Source organism: Tinamus guttatus, unplaced genomic scaffold (assembly GCF_059628265.1).
Source record: "Tinamus guttatus ecotype Peru unplaced genomic scaffold, ASM5962826v1 Tinamus_guttatus_pri_ptg000261l, whole genome shotgun sequence".
NCBI classification, from domain to species: domain Eukaryota; kingdom Metazoa; phylum Chordata; class Aves; order Tinamiformes; family Tinamidae; genus Tinamus; species Tinamus guttatus.
Genome location: NW_028288795.1, coordinates 1,428,146 through 1,449,767, shown reverse-complemented (window position 1 = coordinate 1,449,767; position 21,622 = coordinate 1,428,146). Strand labels below are relative to the sequence as shown.

At 48.2% G+C, this 21,622-nt stretch overlaps 1 protein-coding gene across 1 annotated transcript in view; it reads right to left on the bottom strand.

The window, feature by feature from the left end:
- Positions 1–1,173: 1,173 nt before the first annotated feature.
- The window catches only part of INSR (insulin receptor), a 41,289-nt gene continuing 20,840 nt past the window's right edge, over positions 1,174–21,622 (bottom strand). The window contains exons 3-21 of the mRNA XM_088527144.1: positions 17,491–17,806; positions 15,668–15,813; positions 15,225–15,369; positions 14,773–14,987; positions 13,096–13,222; positions 12,276–12,526; positions 11,958–12,125; positions 11,474–11,675; positions 7,463–7,734; positions 7,074–7,216; positions 6,343–6,502; positions 5,891–5,990; positions 5,557–5,624; positions 5,137–5,366; positions 4,673–4,783; positions 4,432–4,591; positions 3,977–4,106; positions 3,670–3,804; positions 1,174–1,777 (exon numbers count right to left, since the gene is read on the bottom strand). Of these exons, the coding sequence (XP_088383270.1) occupies positions 1,423–1,777; positions 3,670–3,804; positions 3,977–4,106; positions 4,432–4,591; positions 4,673–4,783; positions 5,137–5,366; positions 5,557–5,624; positions 5,891–5,990; positions 6,343–6,502; positions 7,074–7,216; positions 7,463–7,734; positions 11,474–11,675; positions 11,958–12,125; positions 12,276–12,526; positions 13,096–13,222; positions 14,773–14,987; positions 15,225–15,369; positions 15,668–15,813; positions 17,491–17,806 (3,434 nt within the window). The 3' untranslated portion in view covers positions 1,174–1,422. The remainder of the gene's footprint in view (positions 1,778–3,669; positions 3,805–3,976; positions 4,107–4,431; positions 4,592–4,672; positions 4,784–5,136; positions 5,367–5,556; positions 5,625–5,890; positions 5,991–6,342; positions 6,503–7,073; positions 7,217–7,462; positions 7,735–11,473; positions 11,676–11,957; positions 12,126–12,275; positions 12,527–13,095; positions 13,223–14,772; positions 14,988–15,224; positions 15,370–15,667; positions 15,814–17,490; positions 17,807–21,622) is intronic.

Sequence of the window (21,622 nt, the reverse complement as noted above, 5' to 3'; positions counted from 1 at the left end):
GGAAAACACCGCAGGGATGTCAGGAAAACACCGCAGGGATGTCAGGGCCGCGGGCGGCGCGCGGCCGGGCAGCCGGGCACAGGCCCCAGCAGCTCCTGCTCCTCGGGCTCTCCCCCTTCCCGCTGGTTTAGTGTCTCTCTCCGGAGTCCTCGCTCTTCCCCTTGCCGCTTCCCTGGCAAAGGGAAGGCAAAGCCAGCGGAGCGGGGGCCGGGAAGCAGCAGGACTCGGGACAGGGACATCCCGGTGTCCTTGAGCCCCCGACAACCACGTAAGTCCCAACTACTTTATCTCAGGGCTTCAACCGGAGCCAGCTGACTGCATTATATAAATCACGAGACTGTATTATAAAGCCTTGTCAAGTATAAACTTAACATGTGCTTCATAGTTCCTAAAAGGGTAATCGGCTAAAATTAGTTCATTCCGAAATCTTTGGACCACTTTAAGACCAAACAAGCCCCCAAATTCTACCCTCCCAAAAAGGATCATAAACAGTTAATAATTTATATGAAGTTTAAATTTAAACTAAAGACATTTTAAATATGTTACAACAAACAATATATATACTCAATGCTGTAAGAACAGAAAACTCGGCATCTCAGGTCAGGGGACTCCTACCTCGTTTGGTCTTGAAAGTACCCATAAATCTCAGATTTCTGCTCCTTTGGCTCCCAGCACATTTTCCTCATTTGACAATGAGAGAAAACCTACTCCCAAGAGTCCTTAGTATAAAAATAATCTGTTTATGATTCAGTCACTCCAGGGAAACGGGAAAAAGATAAGTACACACTTCTGAGAAGAGGAAAGCTTCTGTGAGAACATACAAAACTTATGTACAAAAAGAAGTGTATATTTTGATATACATATACACCCCACATATATATACTGCACACACGCACGCACACACACACGCACACACACGCACCCTTGGGATTTAACCCATTTAAAAAGTATGAAAGCAGCAGCTATTGGTCAATCTGAGGATCTGGCGCGTCTCAATGGGTGTTCAATCCTTCGGCTGTAGTGAAGAGGATGCCTGAAAGCCTGGAATTCTCCTGGAAATGCTTTTGTCCCGCAGAAGTTTTGTTCCGCACCGTTACACTGTAGCTCAGATACCAGCAAATTCACTTCTTCTGTTGGCAAAGGTGGATGCTCCTCCTTTAGCTTGACTTAAAAGGTCACTTCCTGTTTTGAAACCATGGTTACACAAGGGACAGCAGCCATGGAAACCTTTTCCATTTATGTTCACAGATAAGTCCACCGACAACCAGTCAACTTGGCAAAAAAAAAAAAATTAATCATAAGATGATTAAAAATCTGAAGTTTGTAGATGTGTGTCATACACTGTGGCAGCAATAATAAGAGTCCTGAGATTTGTGAAGGGGGGAAAAAAGCAGACACAACCCTCGGGCCGAACAGGAAGCGTTAGGAAGGGCTTGCCCTGGGCATGGAGAGAATCCGCCCGTTTTTCTTGCCACCGTTCATGTGAGTGTAAGGGATGTGCTCTTCGTAGTTCCCCTTGAGGGCCATGGAGGGGCCGTCGTCCCGGCCCAGCGCTTTGTCCCTCTGCGAGTACGAGGAGGGATCGAGCGGAATGCTCTCCATGTTCTCGAAGTCCATCTCGTACTCCTCCGTTTCCAGAGGTTTGTTCTCCTCGCTGTAGAAGAAGGAGACCTCGTGGAAGCTGGGGTGCAAGTCCTCCTTGAGCATCTCGATGATCTCGATGAAGGTGGGCCGCATCTTGGGGTTGTACTGCCAGCACATCTGCATGAGGCTGTGCCTGCACCGAGACAAACAAGCGTCAGGGACAGCAGAACAGCCCCGCACGGCGCACACCAACACCACCCGCAACAGGCGCACGGTCCCCTGTCCCTGCTGCGGTTGTGTTTGCTCTTCCGCTGGTCTCCAGTTTGGCCTGGAGATCCTTCCGCTCCTTTTCCCACTATTTCTGTCTAAACCAACAATTCTTTCCAATTCCTTCAATTGTTCTTAGCGCAGCCTCCGAAGGAAGCAGGGCTCTTGTTCACAGATTCTCGGCAGGCGCACACGTGCTTACAGCCTGGCCACATTTTTTTCATTCATTCACTAATTTCACCTCAAAGATAACTAAATCGCAAACCCTTCAAGGAAAACAGGGGGTCATGCAGAGGACAGAAGTCCCATCAACATCCCACCTACAAGGGAGACTGCAGCAAGAAGTTCTGTGTTATTGGGCACCTCGAGGAAAGAACTCACAAGTGTCTCAAGTACAAACAAACTTTCAAACTGCAGTTTGTAATTAGCTGCCAGAGAAAAGGCCCCAGGAGAGCAGGTTTCTATCGTAAGGATACTCACAAAACATGTTTATTTTTGAGCATGGAGCTGGACGTGCTGTTTTGGCTAGAACTGGTCACTGAAAGCAGCATTCCCCATTCCCAGGCAGGGCTCCTTCCCCTCATCCCTGCTTCCTTGCGGCTCCTTACGCTCCTTTTGTGCCTGACCCAGTTCAGGTTAAACACTTAACAGCATTTTTTAATTACTCTGACAGAAACAGCTTAGGCAGCACCTGGCTGTGCAGCCGCGCTGGCGGGTCTGGGGATGCAGCCACCCTTGGAGAGCCGACGTCAGGAGCAGCTGGGGACGGTAACCCTCAACCCGGCCCGGCGAGCGCCTGGCTCCGGTTCCTAATCCTCTTTGGAAGGTGTTTTTCCCTGCATCTCCACACAGTTTCCCCTTTTTCCTCTCGGTTGGTCTCCTAAGTGCAGCAACGAGTCTGCCCCAGAAACGCAGAGGCTGCAGACACGAAAAGCCAAGGGGCTCTGCCGAGCGCTCCCCTACCTTTACCTTCTCATTAGCCATCAATCGGATTTCTGAAAATTAGCAGTTAAACGCTGTAATTCTCAAGGCAATGCAATCCCAAACTACTTACGTAGCACAGAGGGATGATTTACGCAAAGGCTCAGCAGAGCTCGGATTAGCTGCTTTCCAGCCCCTGCGGCCACGTGGACGCGGAGCGCGGCCGGGCGCCGCCGCGGTCCTGACGCAAACCGCCCTCACCAGCGGGCACAAAGGAAGAGCGTTTCGTGTGGGGCAACTGCGGCAGTGCCTACTTGTGGTTTAAGCTTTCCCTGTGCTTTATAGGTCATTCGCTGCAGTCTGTACTCCTGATAAAAGGTCCGGACTGGTCTCTTTTCAGTGGTGGCCACTGATAGGACTAGAGGAAATGGCCGGAAACTGAAACATCAAAAATTCCATAGGAATTTAAGGAAAAATTTCTTAACAGTGAGGGTGACAGAGCACTGGAACAGGCTGCCCAGAGAGGTTGTGGAGTCTCCTTCTCTGGAGATCTTCAAAACCCGCTTGGACGCAGTCCTGTGCCACGTGCTCTAGGTGTCCCTGCGTATGCAGGGGGGTTGGACTAGATGATCTCTAGAGGTCCCTTCCAACCCTAAGCATTCTATGATTCTATGATTCTATGATTCTATTTCTCCATTCTAGGGAAAAAGGCTGGCTTGGGATTCTAGCTTTAACTCCTGGCTCTGAGAACATTTTTGTTGCATTTCTAGGACAGGCGGCTCCCTGCGTTCTGCTTAGTTCTTCCTGCAGAGCAGGGGCTAAGAGGTACCACCTCTGCAGGCCACATTGCAGCCAAAGGAGCACAGCTCCATCACCAGCACCTGCTTTACTACTTACAGCCTCTCTGGGCAGTTGTCTGGCTGATCCAGGTATCCTCCATCCATTACAAACTTTAGCACCTGTTCATTGGAGAGTCCCTGGTACGGCTGCTCTGCTAAGCTGCTTATTTCCCAAAGGACCACACCAAATGACCTAAGGAAAAAGACAAGACTTCTAGTAAGAATATAACACATATTTTAAAAGAAGAAGTATATTTTTAGGAAGATAATTTAAAAAACAGTCCAAACAAGGCTTTGTTTTGTTTGTATTCTGAAGAAGTCAGAATTCTGCCAAAATCCAGCTTGGCAGGCAGAGCACAACTCACCACACGTCTGAATAAGTAGTGAAAACACCATCCTTCAGTGACTCAGGTGCCATCCACCGCACTGGCAGCAGTCCTTTGCCTCCCTTTCGGTAATAATCTGTCTCATAGATATCTCTGGTCATGCCAAAGTCTGAAAAAAGAATTAGGATGTATTAGATGTCAGTGCTGAGCTCGGTTGCTTAACTGATGGTTACTGAGAGGGACCTGGATGGCTGCTGAGTTCTTTTTTTGAACTACTGTAAGGCCATGATAGAGAAGCCAGAGACACAACTTTTAGTGATGGTGTCTAGTCTAAACATACTCATCCCCTTTAATTAAAACAGGGCTCTTCGCTGCATTTCCAAAGGGAGCCAGTGGAGACCACGTGCATTTACAGCACTGGTCTTGAATTTCGTAGAATTGTCTTCTCAACAGATATGACCCACAGAATTATCTTCTAAACGCATGCTACATACCTCCAATCTTTACAGTGAAGTCTTCTGCAACCATACAGTTACGAGCTGCAAGATCTCTGTGGACAAATTTTTTAGCATTCAGATAGGCCATCCCGTCAGCAATCTCTGCAGCCATCTGGATCATTTCCCTCAGTGTTGGTGGGGGACGACCAGGGTTATTCTGCAAAAGAAAAAAGAAAAATATTAGAAATCAAGCCAAGTTAATCTGTTGCATAATAGTGTCCCCCTCTCCCATCTTTACCTCAGCATCAGGTCTCAAAGAGCGAAGGTAGCTTTTCAGATCTCCATGTGCCATTAATTCCATGACTACTAGAGTAGGTTGCCCCTTGGAGACAACCCCGAGGAGGCGAACCTGGAAAACAAATGAGAATTTCCTTTAGGATTGTGTCCAAACACAGTGGGCAGAGCACAGCTCTGAAAACAGAGGGTTACCAGCAAGCCCAGCCTGCCCTGAGGAGCCCACAAAGCTCCCACACGAGTCTTGAAAGAGCAGGGTGAAACACTGCAGACAAATGTGTTTGACAGAAACAGAAGACATGGAAAGATCCCGGCTCTTCTCAATCAGTTGTCTCTTTCAGAAGGGCTACTTTGTAACCTGCCTATCAAGCTTCAGAATTAAGTATTTTATAAATACCTCATGTTGATATATATAAACACACGTGGTGGGACTTCCACTGCTATGGAAGAGCACACAGAGCTGCTTACCACATGATGGCAGCTGAACCCTTTCATCACAGAAGCTTCGTTCAGGAACTCAATGCGCTCTCGGAGGCTGGCTGATTCATTAACAGTTTTTACGGCTACTCGAGTCTCTGGCTCTCCCTTCACTATGTCCTTGGCAATCCCTTCGTACACCATTCCGAAGGAGCCCTGGCCCAGCTCTCGCAGGAGAGTGATCTTGTCTCGTGGAACCTCCCACTCGTCCGGGACGTAAACTGTTAAACAGAGGGAGACACTTCTGAGAATGAGATTTCTGCAGCACCACCATAGGCCACCGAGGACACGAACTTCTCAAAAAAAAAAAAAAAAAAAAAAGTCCATAAAGGACAAAGCCAACCCCGTATTGCAGCACTGTCCGCATGACTACAGGACAGAAGCAGCACGGACAGCACTCATTGCTCTCACCATCACTGGCGCTGAGGTATTCGGGGTTGGAGGATGCATAGAGCGGCCCAGTTGGTCCTTCAGTTTGCCTGGAAGAGACAGAAAAGCTTTTTGGTGCATTCGCAGCCTTTGATACTTTTGAACTTAAGACAATCTCTTAATTCCCAAAGCATACGGCAAATATAAAGTGACCCAATTTCCAAAAGCACAGAATTATTTCCTAAACTAACGTTCAATTCATGATCTAAATAGAAAATAAACACCACACAGAATTACTTCTAACATGGACAAAAAGAAAACCCTTTGGATGTAAGTTTTATTTGTTCTGGTGAATACCATGTCAGATTGTACCCACCTCTTTTTCACAAGCACGTAAGCAGCTCCAATAATTCCAGCAAGTATTATCGCAAAAATGATCGGAACAATTATAACAGCAATATTAGGCTGAGCATTCACTAAGGGAGAAAGAGAGAGATAGAGGTATCAGGCCTCAAAACACAAGTCTTTTCTTGAACGAAATCTTTCCCTTGAATAAACAGGAATGAACATGAAACTAGCGGTTGCTTCAGTTGCAGAATGCAGAGCTGCTCAGAATGAGAACGAGACTGTGGTTCAACAAGGAAGGGAAAGAAACCAACACAGTCCCAGGCATTTCCAATTTCTTGACAGTGGGTGTTGTGATAAAATTTTGTGACCCTCTATATCCCTGGGTGCTCCTTCCTAAAACCGCATCTTCCAACAATAACCAGGTTTTCTATCAGCAATTAAATGTTGGGGAAGAAAATAAGAAGAGAAATGCAAACTCACAGTAATCAGCCACATAGAAATAGGCAGGTTCTGTCCACGAGCCGTTCCCGGCCAGCGAGGTGGCTCGGATGCGGACGCTGTAGTTTCCCGGCTGCAGCCCCCGCAGTTTGCAGCCCTGCTCGCTGGCAAAGTGCTTACGGGACACGCACGAGTGGCCTTCCTGCGGGCAGGGAAGAGCGTGAGCCGCCTCCGCGCGATCCGGAGGCCTGGACGGCACAGCGGGGAATCCTCCGCGCGGGGCGAGCGCACGCGAACGCTGCTCTGCGGGCGCGGGTCTATTCCCACACTGTGGTTTGTCCTGGGTTGGCGTTTTGGAGTTTAAGTTCAGGTTACGCTGAGTGTTTGCCATGTGCTCTGCTATACGTGGGCCCTGCAACCCGACCCTGGCTGCGCAGGGCTGCCCTCCTGCAGGTCTTTAAGGAACTGAAATTCGGACCTGTAATTTCTGGCCTTCTGCGAAATAAAACCCCCAGGCAGCACTTGCTCTGCCTCCTCAATCTGCTCTCCCACAACAAGTTCAGAGCCATGCCCAGCGCTAACCCTAAAGCAAGAAAACACCCAGCCACGTGTCAGCAATGCCAGAGGTGTGATGCCAGACCCAAGAACACAGAGGAAGGTAGAGGAGTCTCTGCAGAAGCAGCTTCCAGCCTCCCCCTTGGTGTCAGCCCCAAAGGGAGCACGGAGCTGCTCCTCCAAACCTGCTCCTTCCTTAGCTCAGCACAATTCCTCACCTCTGTCTCCCCAAGACGTCCGTAGCTCACTTCATAGAGCACGATGAGGCCATTCGGTTCCTTCGGCTCCTGCCACTTCAAATGCACGGTGTTTTTTTCAACCAGTTCATGGGTAACTGGACCCACGATGTCATCGGCCTTAGCTAGAACCAAGGTCATAATTAAAAACAATGCTTAATTTCATGTCTTTTACAAAAAGCAAAACTGCCAGTACTTTACGCATCATCTTTTAGTATTGGACAGTAACAGAAGCGCCAGATTTATGTGGTGTTTTCCTACTGCAGCCGGATTGCAACCACAGAAAAACAAACAAACAACAAGAAAAACAGCCTTTGGACCGTATCCCCGCACCTCTCTCAGCCCCAAGGAAAGCGTAGGAGGATCATTACCTTCTGGCATGGTCCTGGCGCTGACGTAGGCTGCGACGCTGCACCGGGACTCCTGAGCATCGTGGTTACAAGCATGGAGCTCAATGCGGTACCCCGTGAAGTGCCGCAGGCCTGAGATAACCAAGGACTCCTTCGACTTAACCTTTTCGAATGGTTTCTGCTCATCGGTGTTCTCAGAGGCTGCTACGGAAGCGTTGGGAGAGGATGGGATGGTGGGGAGCACCACGGTGGCGTTTGCCATGGAGCCAAGGTCTCTCCGCTTTCTTGATGGCCTGTCAAGTATTACACGTTAAAGGGTTATTTATCATCTTCAGTGCAAACACATTTATCTGCAAAGAAAGAGTTAAACTGCAGACTTCAGAGTGCAACTGAAAACTCCAATTCAAGCCTCATTTACCCTGCAACGACAGCCAAGAAAACCATTTAGATGCTTTCAACATTTTCATGAGACCAAATATCAAGTACTTTCCAACAAACACTTAGAACAGAGATTCACATTACACACATATATACATATTAATTGTGCTGTTTGTTAAATAAAGATCGCCTCTCCAACTATCCACATTAGCCTGGAAATCAGTTTCTGCAGTTGGGAAAATAAAATACTGTGATCTTGTCAACGGGCCCTGTCTGCAAGGGAACGCTACAAGACAATTTTAATGGCAGATTAGCTTAAATAGCAAAACAAAACAAACAAGATCAACCCAACAGACCTAGGAACTATTAAAATAAAACCTTAGTTTCCTAAGCAATTCCTAAGAGGAATGAAAAAAAAAATCCAATACCAACCCAAAATCTCTTGCGCTAATATCAAGACAATAACACTTTACTCCCTCCAAAACACTCACAAACAGGAATGCCAGGTTGGGAAGTAAGCAACTGGGGGAATTGGTAATATTACTCATTTACACAAAAGGAATCAATGCCATCTGAAAAGTGAATCATGTATTTTAAGAGGATGATGATCTTTTTTTGGTGTGTGCATGTGCATGCAGCTATTAAAGGCACAAAGAGTGACCCGAACTGAACCTACACTTGAGGCACCTCCAGCCTCTATAAACGTAACAGGCTGCTGAACTTTCCAGTGCCGCCCTCCGATCCCAGGGAAGCGACGGGGCAGCCTGAACTGCAGAGCAGGTCTGCAGGCAGATCAAGGCCTGGTCTGCAACACCCAGCTCCATTTTCCCGTTATATTCTCCCCTCAAGCTACAAAGACAGCCAGCGAGAAAGCAGTTTTTAAGACTTCCTCAAACTAAACAGCACTTTGCACACTTTGCACAGAAAAAAAGTGATGCCAAACGGCAGGTTCAGCAGAGCACATTCCAGGTTTTAGTTTTTTCTTCCTGTAATTACTAATTAACTCCAGGGACATTGTTTTTTTTTAAGTTGCTGTTATCTCTATCGCCATTTGCGCGTTGTTCTGAAGAGTCCCCCAACAATTGGGCAGAGTTCAAAGATCCGGGTCTGGGTCACGCCACCTTCCTCCTTTAGGAGGGACCTTTATGGTCAACCAGAATGGTGTTTGTCCTTAAAAGCAGAGCTACACCCCGCTGCTCCCGAAGTGTGGATTCAGCTATTCCTCACATTTAAGAGATGTTTTTCACAAGTGAAACAATAACTAGGCCAATGATGCAACACGACAACTTCTTTCTTCCTTAGTAACAGAAAGAAAGACTTTTGAAACTGCAAACCCAGACTTTTATGTATTTATCATCCTAAATTTGCAACAATTTTCTTGTCAAGCCCTCTGTATTTTCAACCATCTAATGTCCTCCCACAGTTGTTGCAATGCAACTTTCATTACGACTCATGACCATTTCTGTAGCTCCAGGGAGCTGCCATGTGAAACACTCGGCCTTGGATTCCTTTTCCTCCTACTACCAGAGACGATGAGCATGGGAGGGCTCTCGGAGTAGCAGCCATGTAGTTCCCCTCTGTGTCTTTAGTACTTTTGAACATTTTCCATGTTTTTCACAGAAGCACCAAGCTGCCGAGGTTGGAAGCGACCTGTGGAGATTGTCTAATCCAACCCCTCTGCCCAAAGCAGGGTCAACCAGAGCAGGTTGCTCAGGGCTGGGTCCTCTGGGCTTGGGCATCTCCAGGAATGGAGACTCCATGGCACCTCTGGGCATCCTGTTCCAGTTCTCAATCACCCTGAAAAACTCCCCAATATAGAATGAATAACACAAAAAAGAAGAAAAAAAAGCCTCAGCTTCCAATGGAGACTTTGTTAGCTACAAAGGGATGGCACAAAGCACATGGCACGAAGATACTCACTAGCTCTGCTGGGGAAGGTGGGTATGGCAAGAAGCATTTAGAAACTTCTCGTTTGCCTTGCCAATGCCAAAACAAAATAACCCACAAGACTTGTAACTCTCAGTGTCTAGCAAGTGTGCACAAGGCAAAGGAACAGCTCCGGATTTCCACAGGGGTGCTGAGAGACTCAGGTGAGACCAGACCTGGGCTGAGGGAGAGCCTAGGGCCACGGGGACACTGCACTGGGATCAGGTAACTGGGAATGGGACACGAGGAGAAAAACAGTGCACGGAAAACAAGGAGAAAAGACACAGGTAGTGCAACTTCTCAGCTGCTCTGCTGTCTTCTCCAGCCCTGCCATTTCCTGCTCTGCTAGTCTCATCTTTGAGATTCCTCTCAGGGACTGCCAGAGGAATCTGTTTCTGTTCTTCCCTGCCAGGAAGAGGCCACAGTAGTGCCTTGAGAGAGGCTGAGCAATGATCAGAAACAACATCTAAAAGAACCTGAAGTCAAACACGCTTCATGTTCAGCTGCCAGGCTCTAGGCAGGGTCTCCTACGAGCTGGCAAAAGTCATCTCATTACTTTGCCACAGCCTGAAACCTGGGAGGAAAGACAAGCAGGCTGCGTGGCAGCAGGACAGCGTCGCTGCTGCTCACTTATCGTGGCAGCAAAGGGAGGTTGTATTAAAATGATTCCTCTATCTAGGAAACGTAGAGATTTCCTCCTTCGCAGGCTGACAAGGTGGCACATCCTGGTGATTGGTTTCTTCCTAAAATACATACCCCAGAAACTGGCCTGAGAAGCATCCTGAGCTGGCTGCACAACAGGATTGAGAAAGAGAAAAAAAATAAAAATAAGAATCAGATCATCAGAATTGTCTGCCTCTATCCAAAGGAATGTGGCTTCCCAACATGGCTTGTTTTTCCTCTGGTTTGGAACATGCTGCATCCTGGGCATCACTTTGGACACTGAAACTTGTTCTGATTAGCACTAAGGGCAAGGAAATAGCACAGGAGCGACTGCAGGAGGTTCCGTGTGACAGCAGCAGGCACCGGCCACGCTCACCGAGAGGAGACACTGGCTAACAATGCACTCTTGTAAGAAAGAAGGTTCACCAACTTCTGTCAAGCAGCTGCAAACAAATGTTTAGCTAAATGCAGTAAGCAGAGAACAAATTTAGAACAAATACAGCAACAAGAGTAAATCGTTACTCTCAGTTACTCCTCTAAGTTGCACACGACGTGTGAAGATACCCAACACCGCTTAACGTGACACTGTGCGTGCCATCCAAAACAGGACATTTACCACCCACAGCAGCCACGTTCCTCATGGCATTGGAGAGTGCAAGAACGACCGCAAATACCGTGCTGAAGGACAAGGCTGTGGCATGGCAAACTTCCCTTTTTCTTTTTAACTTGGGGAAAAAACAAAACAAAAAAACCCACTCTATTTCTGGCATCACACAAGTTTAAATGAGCTACAGGTTTTTAGCTATTTGTAGAGGATTCTCACTTTACTCTCAAGCTGAGGAGGATTCAGAGACAGGAAACACAGCAGGATCTTCCAAACCTGTAACAATGTCCCTTGGAGGTGCTCAGCTCTCACCAGACTCAAATGAACATCATCAGCTGCACCGGATAGTCCCAAGGAGGCCCAGAGACGGGCAGCACGGCCCTGCCTAGCCCAGTACTTCTGTTTAATCATTACATTTCCCTACCCCACATCACTTAGACAATAATTATGGCTATTCTTACCTGGGGACAAAAACCTCATTGTGAAGATAGTTCTCAAAGGTCTTGCGAAAGGCGGACTCTTCCAGCTCCTTCTGTATCTGAGAGTCTGTTTTAGGACAGGAGCAGCACTCTCCACTGACATCCTCGTTTTCACTTTGATTGTATTTCTGAGGGTCTTCGGATTCAAAAGGAGGAGACCACGTCCTCGAGGGCAGCTTTAACCCTATGGACAAAGCCATTGAATGTTATTCTCCTGCTTGACACAGCAGGAGCAGATGTTTGACCCTACCATGAGGAAACAGCCAACAGGTAAGATCCCAAACCAGGGCATTCCACAGCCATAGCACATGATGGTACCCTGAACACCCAAGCTGGAGCAGTTTCCCCCTTTTTTATGACAGGTCTTTGATTCAAATCTATGCTGATTTTGGAATAAGAAGCTCGGATGTTGCAGCCCGGTTCATTCCAGCCCTTGGGAGCCCGGCCCGGAGCGGCGCATGCTCACCCTTCAGGCAGTAATCCAGCTCGTAGAGCTCGCTGTCTTCGGCCTGCTGCTGCCAGAACACCAGGTAGTGAGTGATGTTTCCATTGGGCTCGGACGGGGGCTTCCATTTCAAAATGATTTGGGATGAAGAATTAGAAACGGATATTGGATCTAATGGGACTGAAGGAACTGCAGAGAGGGGAAAAAAAATCCTATGAATTTAAAACAGCAATGTCTGTGGAAAGAACCAAGGACCTGGCACTATCGTGACTGCCAGTCTAAAGATGAATTTCTTCTATTTTTCTGTTTGCAAAGTAACATTAATTTAATGATACTGACCAGTAGCGTTGGTCTGGACGTAGATAATTTCACTCTTTGCACCGTAGGTCCGTCGTTCATCTGAAAAGGTGACCAGGGTTTTAACAAACACGGCGTACTGCGTCCATGGCTTCAAGCCTCTCAGAAGCCAGCCTGGCTGGGCCTGGGCTTTGGGCTCATTTGACCGTGGAGGAGGGTCCACATCCACAACTGTCCAGCTGTTTGAGCCACAAGCATCTTGGCCATCAAACTCCGTCACGTTTTGGTAGGGACTTGAAAGGTGGGGGGAAAAAAAAAGTCTCAAATCAACAAAATCCTGAGGTCAGTGAGTTTTGCAACCCAGCTGCCTAACCCTATCACAGATCAGAAGCTGTTCGACAAGCAATCCAGGCTCATTATTTTCAGCTTGAAAATAAATGAATTAATGACAATAAGCTTGAAAACCTTGATTTTTAGAGAATGGTTCCCATCAAAAGGCAGCAAGTATCTCATCATCCTATGGATAATGGGGAGATGACAAACTGCAAGCCCACAGTTAGAACACATATGGATGTTTAGAACAGTTGGAACAAGTAAGGCTGGATTGCTCTTAAATGAGGAATATTGACTGCATACAACACAATTAAGCTAGGGTTCTTAATTAGCACTGAAATAAACAAGCAACAGTGGAAATTTAAGTGAGAGAGACAGAAAAACCACACAGATGGAACAGCTACGTCCTCAACAGGTTTAATGTTTACTCTTTAATGCCAACTGTCATTTATGGAAGCCAAGCAAGGCTGCTGTTTTGCACCCCAACTGTGGCTCGCTGGAGGTGCTCCCTCCTTAAGCCTCCACTTACGCCTCTTTGTAGAAAAGCATAAATCCCAGGAGATCGCGGAAATCAGGAGGCCAGTACGGCTCCCACTTCAACAGGATCTTGTCGTGGGATGTTCTAATAGAAGAAAATTTCAACAATTCATTTTCACCTGTAACAAAAAGAAAAACAACGATTTTGCTGATGTTTAAAGGAATGCTTTCTGTTTGTAATTCACTTTCTGTTTTTCACAGATGAATATGAGGAAGTTTAGCATTGAGAAGAGCTGCTCATTAAAGCTTTATCTTCCTCACTATTTATGGCTTGAGCCAGCGTTTGGAATAGATGATCTCCAGAGGTTGCTGCCTTCTTTAAGTATTTTATGATTTTACGGAAGTAATCATGTAGAATATTTGAACTAAATTGTAGTTAGCTGGAAATCAAGAGTAGTATGTTTTAAAATTCATGACCATCTGCACAGATAAGCCCAGGAAAATGGTCTGCATGGCTTCTGTAGCCTCTGTCTTCAAAGGGAGTGAATCCCCAGCCTTGCCCCTTGCGAGCAGGAGGGGAAGACAACAAATGGTTGGTGGAGCTCTGCGACCCAGGGGAACGGACAGGACCTGCTCTGCCCAAGAGCCCAGGAAGGACAAGCCGTGCAGCTCTGAGGGGATTTGCCAGTCCTGCAGTAGCTGCACGAGGGAGGAAGAACATTAATTTCACTGGCACCACATCCAGAACAAACAAGGGCTTTGTTATAAACAGGATGCTGCCAATGTGCAAACCAGGCTTGAAACGAAAACAAACAAAGCGCCAAACACGCTGGTGACATGTGGGCTGGCAGGGGGAGAAGAGGAGAGCACGCAGCAGAGCCCAGCTACAACGGGCAGGGAAACGCGGCTGTCCCCTGCGGCACCGCACGATCCGGACCCCAATCCCGGGGAGAGCTCGTCAGCGTCTCGTGGGAGACGGGGACCCTTATGGAAAGTTTATCCTGGGAACGGGAAAAAGCCACGGGGCCGGGGTGCAGAGGGGACGCGCTCATGGTAGCATTGGTGCCCGGCCACGCTCTGAGGGTGCTTTAGAGGACTTTGGGACACAGCGCCGGGAGCAACACCGCTCCTTGGCCACGCTGGCACAGGCAGCACCTCCCTGCTGTTGTTGAAGGGAGCTGCCAGCTCAAAGCACAACAAAACCTGTAGGAAAAACGTCTCTAGCTGTTGGCATAGCAACTCCCTCAGCCGGCTGCAGAGATGGGTGAAAACGCTGTTCCTCTGCTGTGTTTGCTCCCGGCGCACACTGTCCCTGCACGACAGCCTCAGAGAAGATCATATTAATCAGGTACTAGGCAGTAACTCTAAGTCCCAGCTGGACTGAGGTTACACTGGGCTAAACTCTTCTGAAAGACACAACAATACACTGAAACCTGAAAAACCCCCAGCTGAGCACACAAAGAGGAAGGCTTGCAAGACCAAAGCTGGCAGGGCAAACTCCTGGCCAGGTGTAGAACCCGTAAGTGCTTTTACTCGTGGCATATTGACAATGTCACCGCAGCAAAGGAGCAAGCGGCAAGTCACATGGCTGGTGCTTTACAGAAGGACACAAGGACAACCTCTGAGGAGGCTCAGAGCCTCCATGCAGAGGAATAAGAACACCAGGTTAGCAAAGACAGAGGAAAGGGAGAGCGATGCAACGTTTCCCTGTGTTTGGGAGCTTTCTTACATGACGCTTGGTCACCGTTTGTCTTCAGGGCTATGTCATTCCTTTCCTGGCGCCCCTTCGTCCCAGAGATCTCCTCCATTTTGTGGATTTCTGACAAGCACAGCTTGGGATTGTAGTGGAAAAAGAGTTTGCCTCGTGCAATGGTCAGGTTGTGCTTACTCCAGTCCCAAAGCTGGCGAAGATTCTGGTTGTCCAAGGCATAAAAAGAGTAATTCCTGAAAGCAGAAAATGAAAATATTTTTCGGGAAGAGATCTTCTGAAAACTCACGTTTTTGTTCTCATACACTGTGGAAAAATGAATACAAACTATCTTCCCTACTAGGCTGCAAGCCAGGGGCAGAAGAACATTTAGAAGTGACTTAGGAAGAATTGTTTACCAATACAAATCACTCAGCACCAGCACTCTCTGCGTTTCAAAGCACTCAATTAAAATACCTGTTGAAGAAACTCACCCGGCTTCCAATGTTTCTCCTCTAATCAGATGTAGTTTACGAAAAAAAGAAAGAGAAACCAAGGCATAGGACCGGCGGATTTTTAGGTAACCTGAGATTTCTTCAATCAAGCCAAGATTTGCTTCTAGCTCAGCTGCTATGTTATCTATGGAGAGGAAAACATTGGTTTTAGCTTTCTAATTATCAGAGAGAAACACTGATATCAAAGCCCAAACAGATTAAATGGAACAGCTCTACGTGAATCCAAATGACACTATAAAAATCAATTAGTAAACAAAAAACAAACAAAATAAACACCACAAGAGCCTTTTTTTTTTCCTGCTTTGTTTTTCTGAACCAGTAAGATTCATAAACAAAAGAGAAATTCCCCAGCTTGTGAAAGGTGTCCTATTCACTGATCCGACACCCAGTGCCCTCTACCTTCTTACTCATCCAGAACTTACTTCCTCCACGGATATTTATAACTAAGCTTCCATTAACAACTGTGCAGCCACGGAGCTCCTGGGCGGACGTCACCGAATCGATGGTCTTCTCCTTCCCATAGTCACAAACCTTGGGGCAGGGTCCTGCACAGGGAGTGCAGTGCAAGCTGAAAAACAAGGAGGTGGAGATTGCAGAAATGAGGTTTTCGTGGAATATAATCTGGGGCCTCTCCAGCAACCCTCCAAGGCAGCGTAAGCGGCTCAGAGACGCTCTTCTGCCAGGGGCCTCATCACAGTGCACAACATGCAGTTCTTGGGAACCCCAAGTAGCTGACAATTATTCTTAAAATTGACTTGACATTTCAAATTCCAGTTTGAACTGTGCATCATTAGGAGATGAAACAATTTCTCCTCACCATCCTGTCCATTCCTACATAAGAGGAAGCAAAGTCATTTTGACTATCGTGGATAGCTCATCCACCGAGCTACTATCCAGTGCTAAAAGTATCAGGGTTGCATGATTAAGGAACCCAGTGTCCACCCTACGAGGGTTAAATGTGTAGTTGATGAGCAGAGGGGCAGGCCATTCACCTGGGAGCCCTCTGATTAAGGTCTGCACATAAAGTTGCTTTAAAAAGGCAAGCAAGCATGTGCTTTGTGCTCTGGGGAAATGCTTCTTAAAAGGCAGCAAGATGATTGCTTGCCCTGGTCAGCACACCACAAGAATGTGCTTCCAACTAGTTCAGAGAGGAGGAAAAAAAAGAAAACACACAAGAAAAAGGTGCTTTGTCTGCCCTAGGGAAAGCCCACAGTTGAGTTGTGATGTCCTACTGACAGCAGACCTGAGCAAGTTGGACTCAATGATCTTGAAGGTCTTTCCAACCATAATGATTCTGTGATTCTGGGTGTAAGAGAGAGGCAATGGCTGCTGCTAACAAGGAACAAACCCATTTTGGGGGCCGCTGGCTCACCCGCTTGAAATGCAAAACAGGAAACAATAAAAAGTCCTGCTAGAGCAAATTCCCTGAAATTGTTCTATCAGGAGCAAATACATGTGAGCACAAAAGCTACCAATATTCATAGGAAATCTGACTCATCACAACACACAACGTTGTTTGGGACAAACAGTGAAGTTTTTAGTGATAAACAGCTTGGCAGTAAAAAATATTTAATTCATTTGCTGAAAAACCCTGGGAATAGTCAGAATGGCCAGTCCCTGCCTTGAGTCAGTTGTTTGTTATATTGTCCGTTTATGTCTGGCTCAACTTGAATCTCTCAATGAAAATAACTGCAGGGATAAGGGACAGATTCTGAGAACGGTTCACTCAAAACGTGCTCCACATATTCGGCATTGCACATGTCTCTGTGTTGGGCTTTTCTCTGTTCTGCTTAAAATGAAGCCCCTCTAATCCAAGGCCCCTTGGAAGGGAAGGGAAGCAACGCTGCTAAAGGCCTCTGCGCTCCCCAGCTCCCTCATCCCACTCAAGTGCAGGAAGAGTCTTCTGACTTGCTAACACCCCCACCTTGCCCTCTTTCTTGACGCCCTTTCCCACTTTTTCCGAACTTGAGAGGGAGGAAGAGAAGCCAAGTGACACAGAGGAAGAATAAACTATTGACACACACTAGATAAATGTATCGGCTTATACCAGCTTGAATTACCGAGGTATTAGTTTGCCAATCAAATTAAATTAGATCAGACAATTGTCATGGACACTTAAATACTTGGAAGTTCCTCAGTCTGGACACCAAGTCCATTCCCTTGACCCCAGTGAGGGCTACACGAAGCATCTGGGCAACATCCAAGCTGCAGCATGGCTCGTTCGCTCGTCGACGTTTGCACTTACTTGCTGGAATTCATGATGTACCCGGACGGGCATTCGTGGACACACTCGTTATTGTGGATAACGTGACACCCGGACTCCCGGGCATTTTTGCATTTGTTGTGCAGCTCCTGGCAGAAGCTGAAGGTCACGCAGCGCCAGCCCTCAAAGCGGTAGTACCCCGGGGGGCAGGTGTCCACGCATTTGCCGTCGAGGTAGAAGTTGCGGCAAGCCACGCACTTCTCCGGGCTGTTTGGCTCCGTGCAGTCCCCGAGACATTCGCTGTGGCAGCACTGGCCTTCAGGGGTGCAGCCTTGGGACTTGCAGGCCGGTGGGCAAACTGCAAAGAGAGAACGTGGAGAGGAGCTGGTGTTAGAGCCCGGCAATGCCCGACCACGCGGGGCACCAGCTGGTCGCACCCGTGCTGCCATTCGACTTCCCAATTCACTGGGTGATTTTTAAACCTCATTAAATAATACTACTTTGGATTTGATGATAATTTGAATTTAAATCTCCGAAGAGGAGACCGAGCTCTCCTCTGCTCACGCGCTGAAGCCCCGAGCGATGGGTGAGATCTCACAGCATCAGTTTTCAAGCCCAGGACAGCAGGTTACAGCCAGAAGGTTCTGGTTCTTAGTTTAAAAAATTAAATTCCCCACATGAGAGCTCAAATAAGGCCCGTGCAGCCCTAGGGCTGGGGACCCCTCAGCTTCATCAGCATCTGCCTCCTGACCAAACATCAACCCGCCACCGATTCCCATGGGGAACAGGCCGCCCTGCACCCGGCTTGAGTGCTTCTCCGAAGGCAGCCGAGACCAAGGACATCCACAAATGTTATTGCTTGAGGTTTCCCTAGTTTATTTTTTAATTACCCCATTACTTAGCGCCTCACAATGCTTTTAATGAGCGGTTTGGACTTTGAAACAGAAACCAAGCGACAGTCGACCACAGCCCATGAGGAACGCGGAGCGGAGCGGCGTCCCTGCCCCTCCGCGTGCTGTTTGCTCAGCACCTTCGCACTCGGACTCGTTCGAATGGATTGGACAAATTCAGCCCAAGTGCGCCAGCCAGAACACGCCACGGAAACTTGGGTTCAGAACGGGTACAATAAAGCTGAAGGCACCGCTACAAGACAGCCAAAAGAGCCAAGTACAGCTCCCAAATACAAATAAAAGCATGCGGGAAGGCGACATGGGCCTGGATCTCCCTGTATTTGGGGAAATTCCAGACACACCAATGCACAGGGGCTAAAAGGTTATTTTTAACTTTTGGCTACCTTGCTTGCCCATGCCAGTACTGGAACGTGGTCCCGTTTTAATCAACTAAGTGACCAGCGTGCAGGCTCCATAGTACAACATGCCACCAATGTTTTTCTGATGGGATCAGCAGCCGCCGTTAGGAAGAACCTCCCCCTCGCCAAGGGGCTGCGTTGAGCGTGTCGAAGCTGCTCATGCCACTCTTGGCACAAGCAGCAGATGCCACAGCAGAGGGGAGAGCAAAAATGAGCAACCTCTGGGTTGCTCCAGCCTGAAAAACCCTTTTAAACAAACATAAAATGGCTGAAGTTGAGCTTCTATCATAAAGTCCTTTTAATCCAGAAGTATCTGCCTTCTTCCACGTCAATCGGTACAGGTATTTCTCTAGCCATTTCCCAAAATTCATCCCTTTACGCGGAACACACAGAGTTCAGTAGCTCTGTGGTGGCAAAGCCGTCACCCGCCTATAGCGATAGCTCCTAGTTATGAGCCCACCACGTAGGAACAGCACCGCATGGAAGGGATGTCGTGGCAGGGGGCTAACGCAAACATGGAATTAAATTTAGTAATAGGGGACATCACGGAAAGCTGCGTCCGAGGAGCGAGTAAACAACCTGGGGCTGGTCCGAGCTGAACCGCTCCGGCAAGCGCGAGGCAAATCCCACACCAGCTCGTGAGCAACACCGGCAACACGGCACACATAGAAGGTTCCAGAATTCACCCCAAAACGCTATCGGACTTATTAATTCCAGTTTAATGTATCAAGGTTTATGGAGAGGGGGGGAAAAAAAGGCTTTTGGCAGCAGGAGGATGAGCGGTGGCCTCCCCACAGGACAGGAAGATGCTTCCCAGCTACGTCTAGGCCCTGGCCAAGCGCAAGAAAGTCAAAAACGCCCCTTGTGTCTTCGGCAGCCCACGGATCAGAGGAGCCGTTCCGCAGAGCTGGCCCGCGCGCAAGGCGGCCACACGCGGCTTACGGCCCGCCACACAATATTGCTGTATTTGTAATGGAAACTAATCTCCCAAGTCCTATGCTTATTTACACATTAGCACAGCTGCAGATATTCACAGAGCAGGAACTGTTTAAGCTCTCATCTCTGAAGGGTTTTAGAAGATATAATTAAGCTATTTTTGAATGGGAGAAAGACATTAAGAACAATTTTAACAGCTTTTTATGTCTATAAAACAGCTTGAAGAAAGAGAAGTAGCCAAGGCAACATTTTTTTTTTTCCATTAAGCACTCAAGATAAGAAATTATCAGTCATGGTTCTGTAGAAATGTAAGTTACAGAGAACTCTGATGTCAGCTAGACAAAGTCTGCACCCTGGAAAACATTTCATCATTTAAACAAGCATCTGAAATGGTGCAGAAACCCCTCCAGCACCTTCCTTGCCGCCTTGTCCAAGCCCTACTGCAAGATGGGTGTGATGAGGCCACCAGGCTGCACTGGGGGAGCTGCTGCATGAAAAAAGGAGCTTCAGCCCTGGCACAAGCAGGGTCCTTCATCACGGCTGCAAAAACCTCCTCCTCCTCCTCCAAGCTGGGCCTCTAGCTCCTACCCCAGCGAACCGGCCCCGCGCGGGGCAGGAGCGGAGCCGGCGTGGAGGTACCAGCCTGCGGTTCTGGGGGGGAATAAATATTTAACCAGCGCAGGGCTCCGAAGCCTCGGGAAACAACGCGCGTTCCGAACCTTTCCGAGGAGGGATTGGGACGGCCGCTTCTCCAGGCTGCTGAGGCCCGGCTGGGGGACAGGCGCAGCCGACGCCGCGCGGAGGAATTCCCACCTCTGCGGATCATTCCCGGCACTTCCCTCCTCCCTGCGCCTCAGGTGAAAACAAAACACCCCGACACCGTAACACGCTGCCGAGCCTGTGCAGGTAGCCAGAAGATCCATATTTAACAGTCAATTAAGCTGTCCAGTTATTAGGGCTAGTTTATCCAAATATGACTGTTATTACAAACATCTGCATTGGGTTTTTTATTTCTTGCTTTCTGCTAATAAAACAGTGGAAGTGAATTGTAAAAAAGAGGGAAAAAAACCCAATTGACCATTGGTCAGATTTTGCTTTTCCCTAGCACTGAATTGATTTAAGCAGCTACCTCCTGGGTCAGCTAAGCAGCCTTTTTAAGTAGCTCTAGTAAAATACAGGTTTATTTAAGAAGCCCGAAGCTGTATGTGTGAACTCGAGACCCTGTGTTGCATCCTGCACGGAGACGGAGGCTCCCACAGGGCTTGGGGACCGCTCGGGCCACCAACCGAGGTGATTTTTTGCCTTGCAGTCGGCAGCTCCCCGTGGCCACGGGTCAGCAGGGCCAGCGTGGCAGCCCCATGGGCCACCGGCACCGACCAGGGCCACTGGCACCAGCCAGGGCCACCGCGGAGCCTTCGTGGCACTGCCAGGGCCGTTTCCTCGAGTGACACCCGACGGGTTTTGAGTATAAACAAGGCAATTAGGAGAAATTAAAGACTCCGGTTCCCCTGAAATCCAGGGCAGGAAACAACTGCGACAGCAGAACCGCCCTCACCCTTAGCCAATGCATTTGCTGCCTGTGCAGGGAGGCATCCAACCACCCGGCTATCTGCGGAGCAAACACGGCTTAACCCCTTGCAGCGCGGCAAAGCTGCTGGAAACCCACGAGACCAACGCGCTTTGACAGCTCCCTGCGGGGTTTGCTCACGACAGGCTTCAACTACGAGGCGTATTTACAACTGGGAGAAAAATGCAGGAGGAAACAAGGTGAATCTGGCACTGAGACGGCTTAAAATGGCTTATTTCGGCTGTGATGTGTATAAGTCAACGCCAGAGCTTAGGTTAGTGTAACGTTAGACGAGCTGCACACGTGTATAATTCAAAGCCAGTGTCCCACTGGAACAGGACCGCAGAGCTCGTCATTTCCCT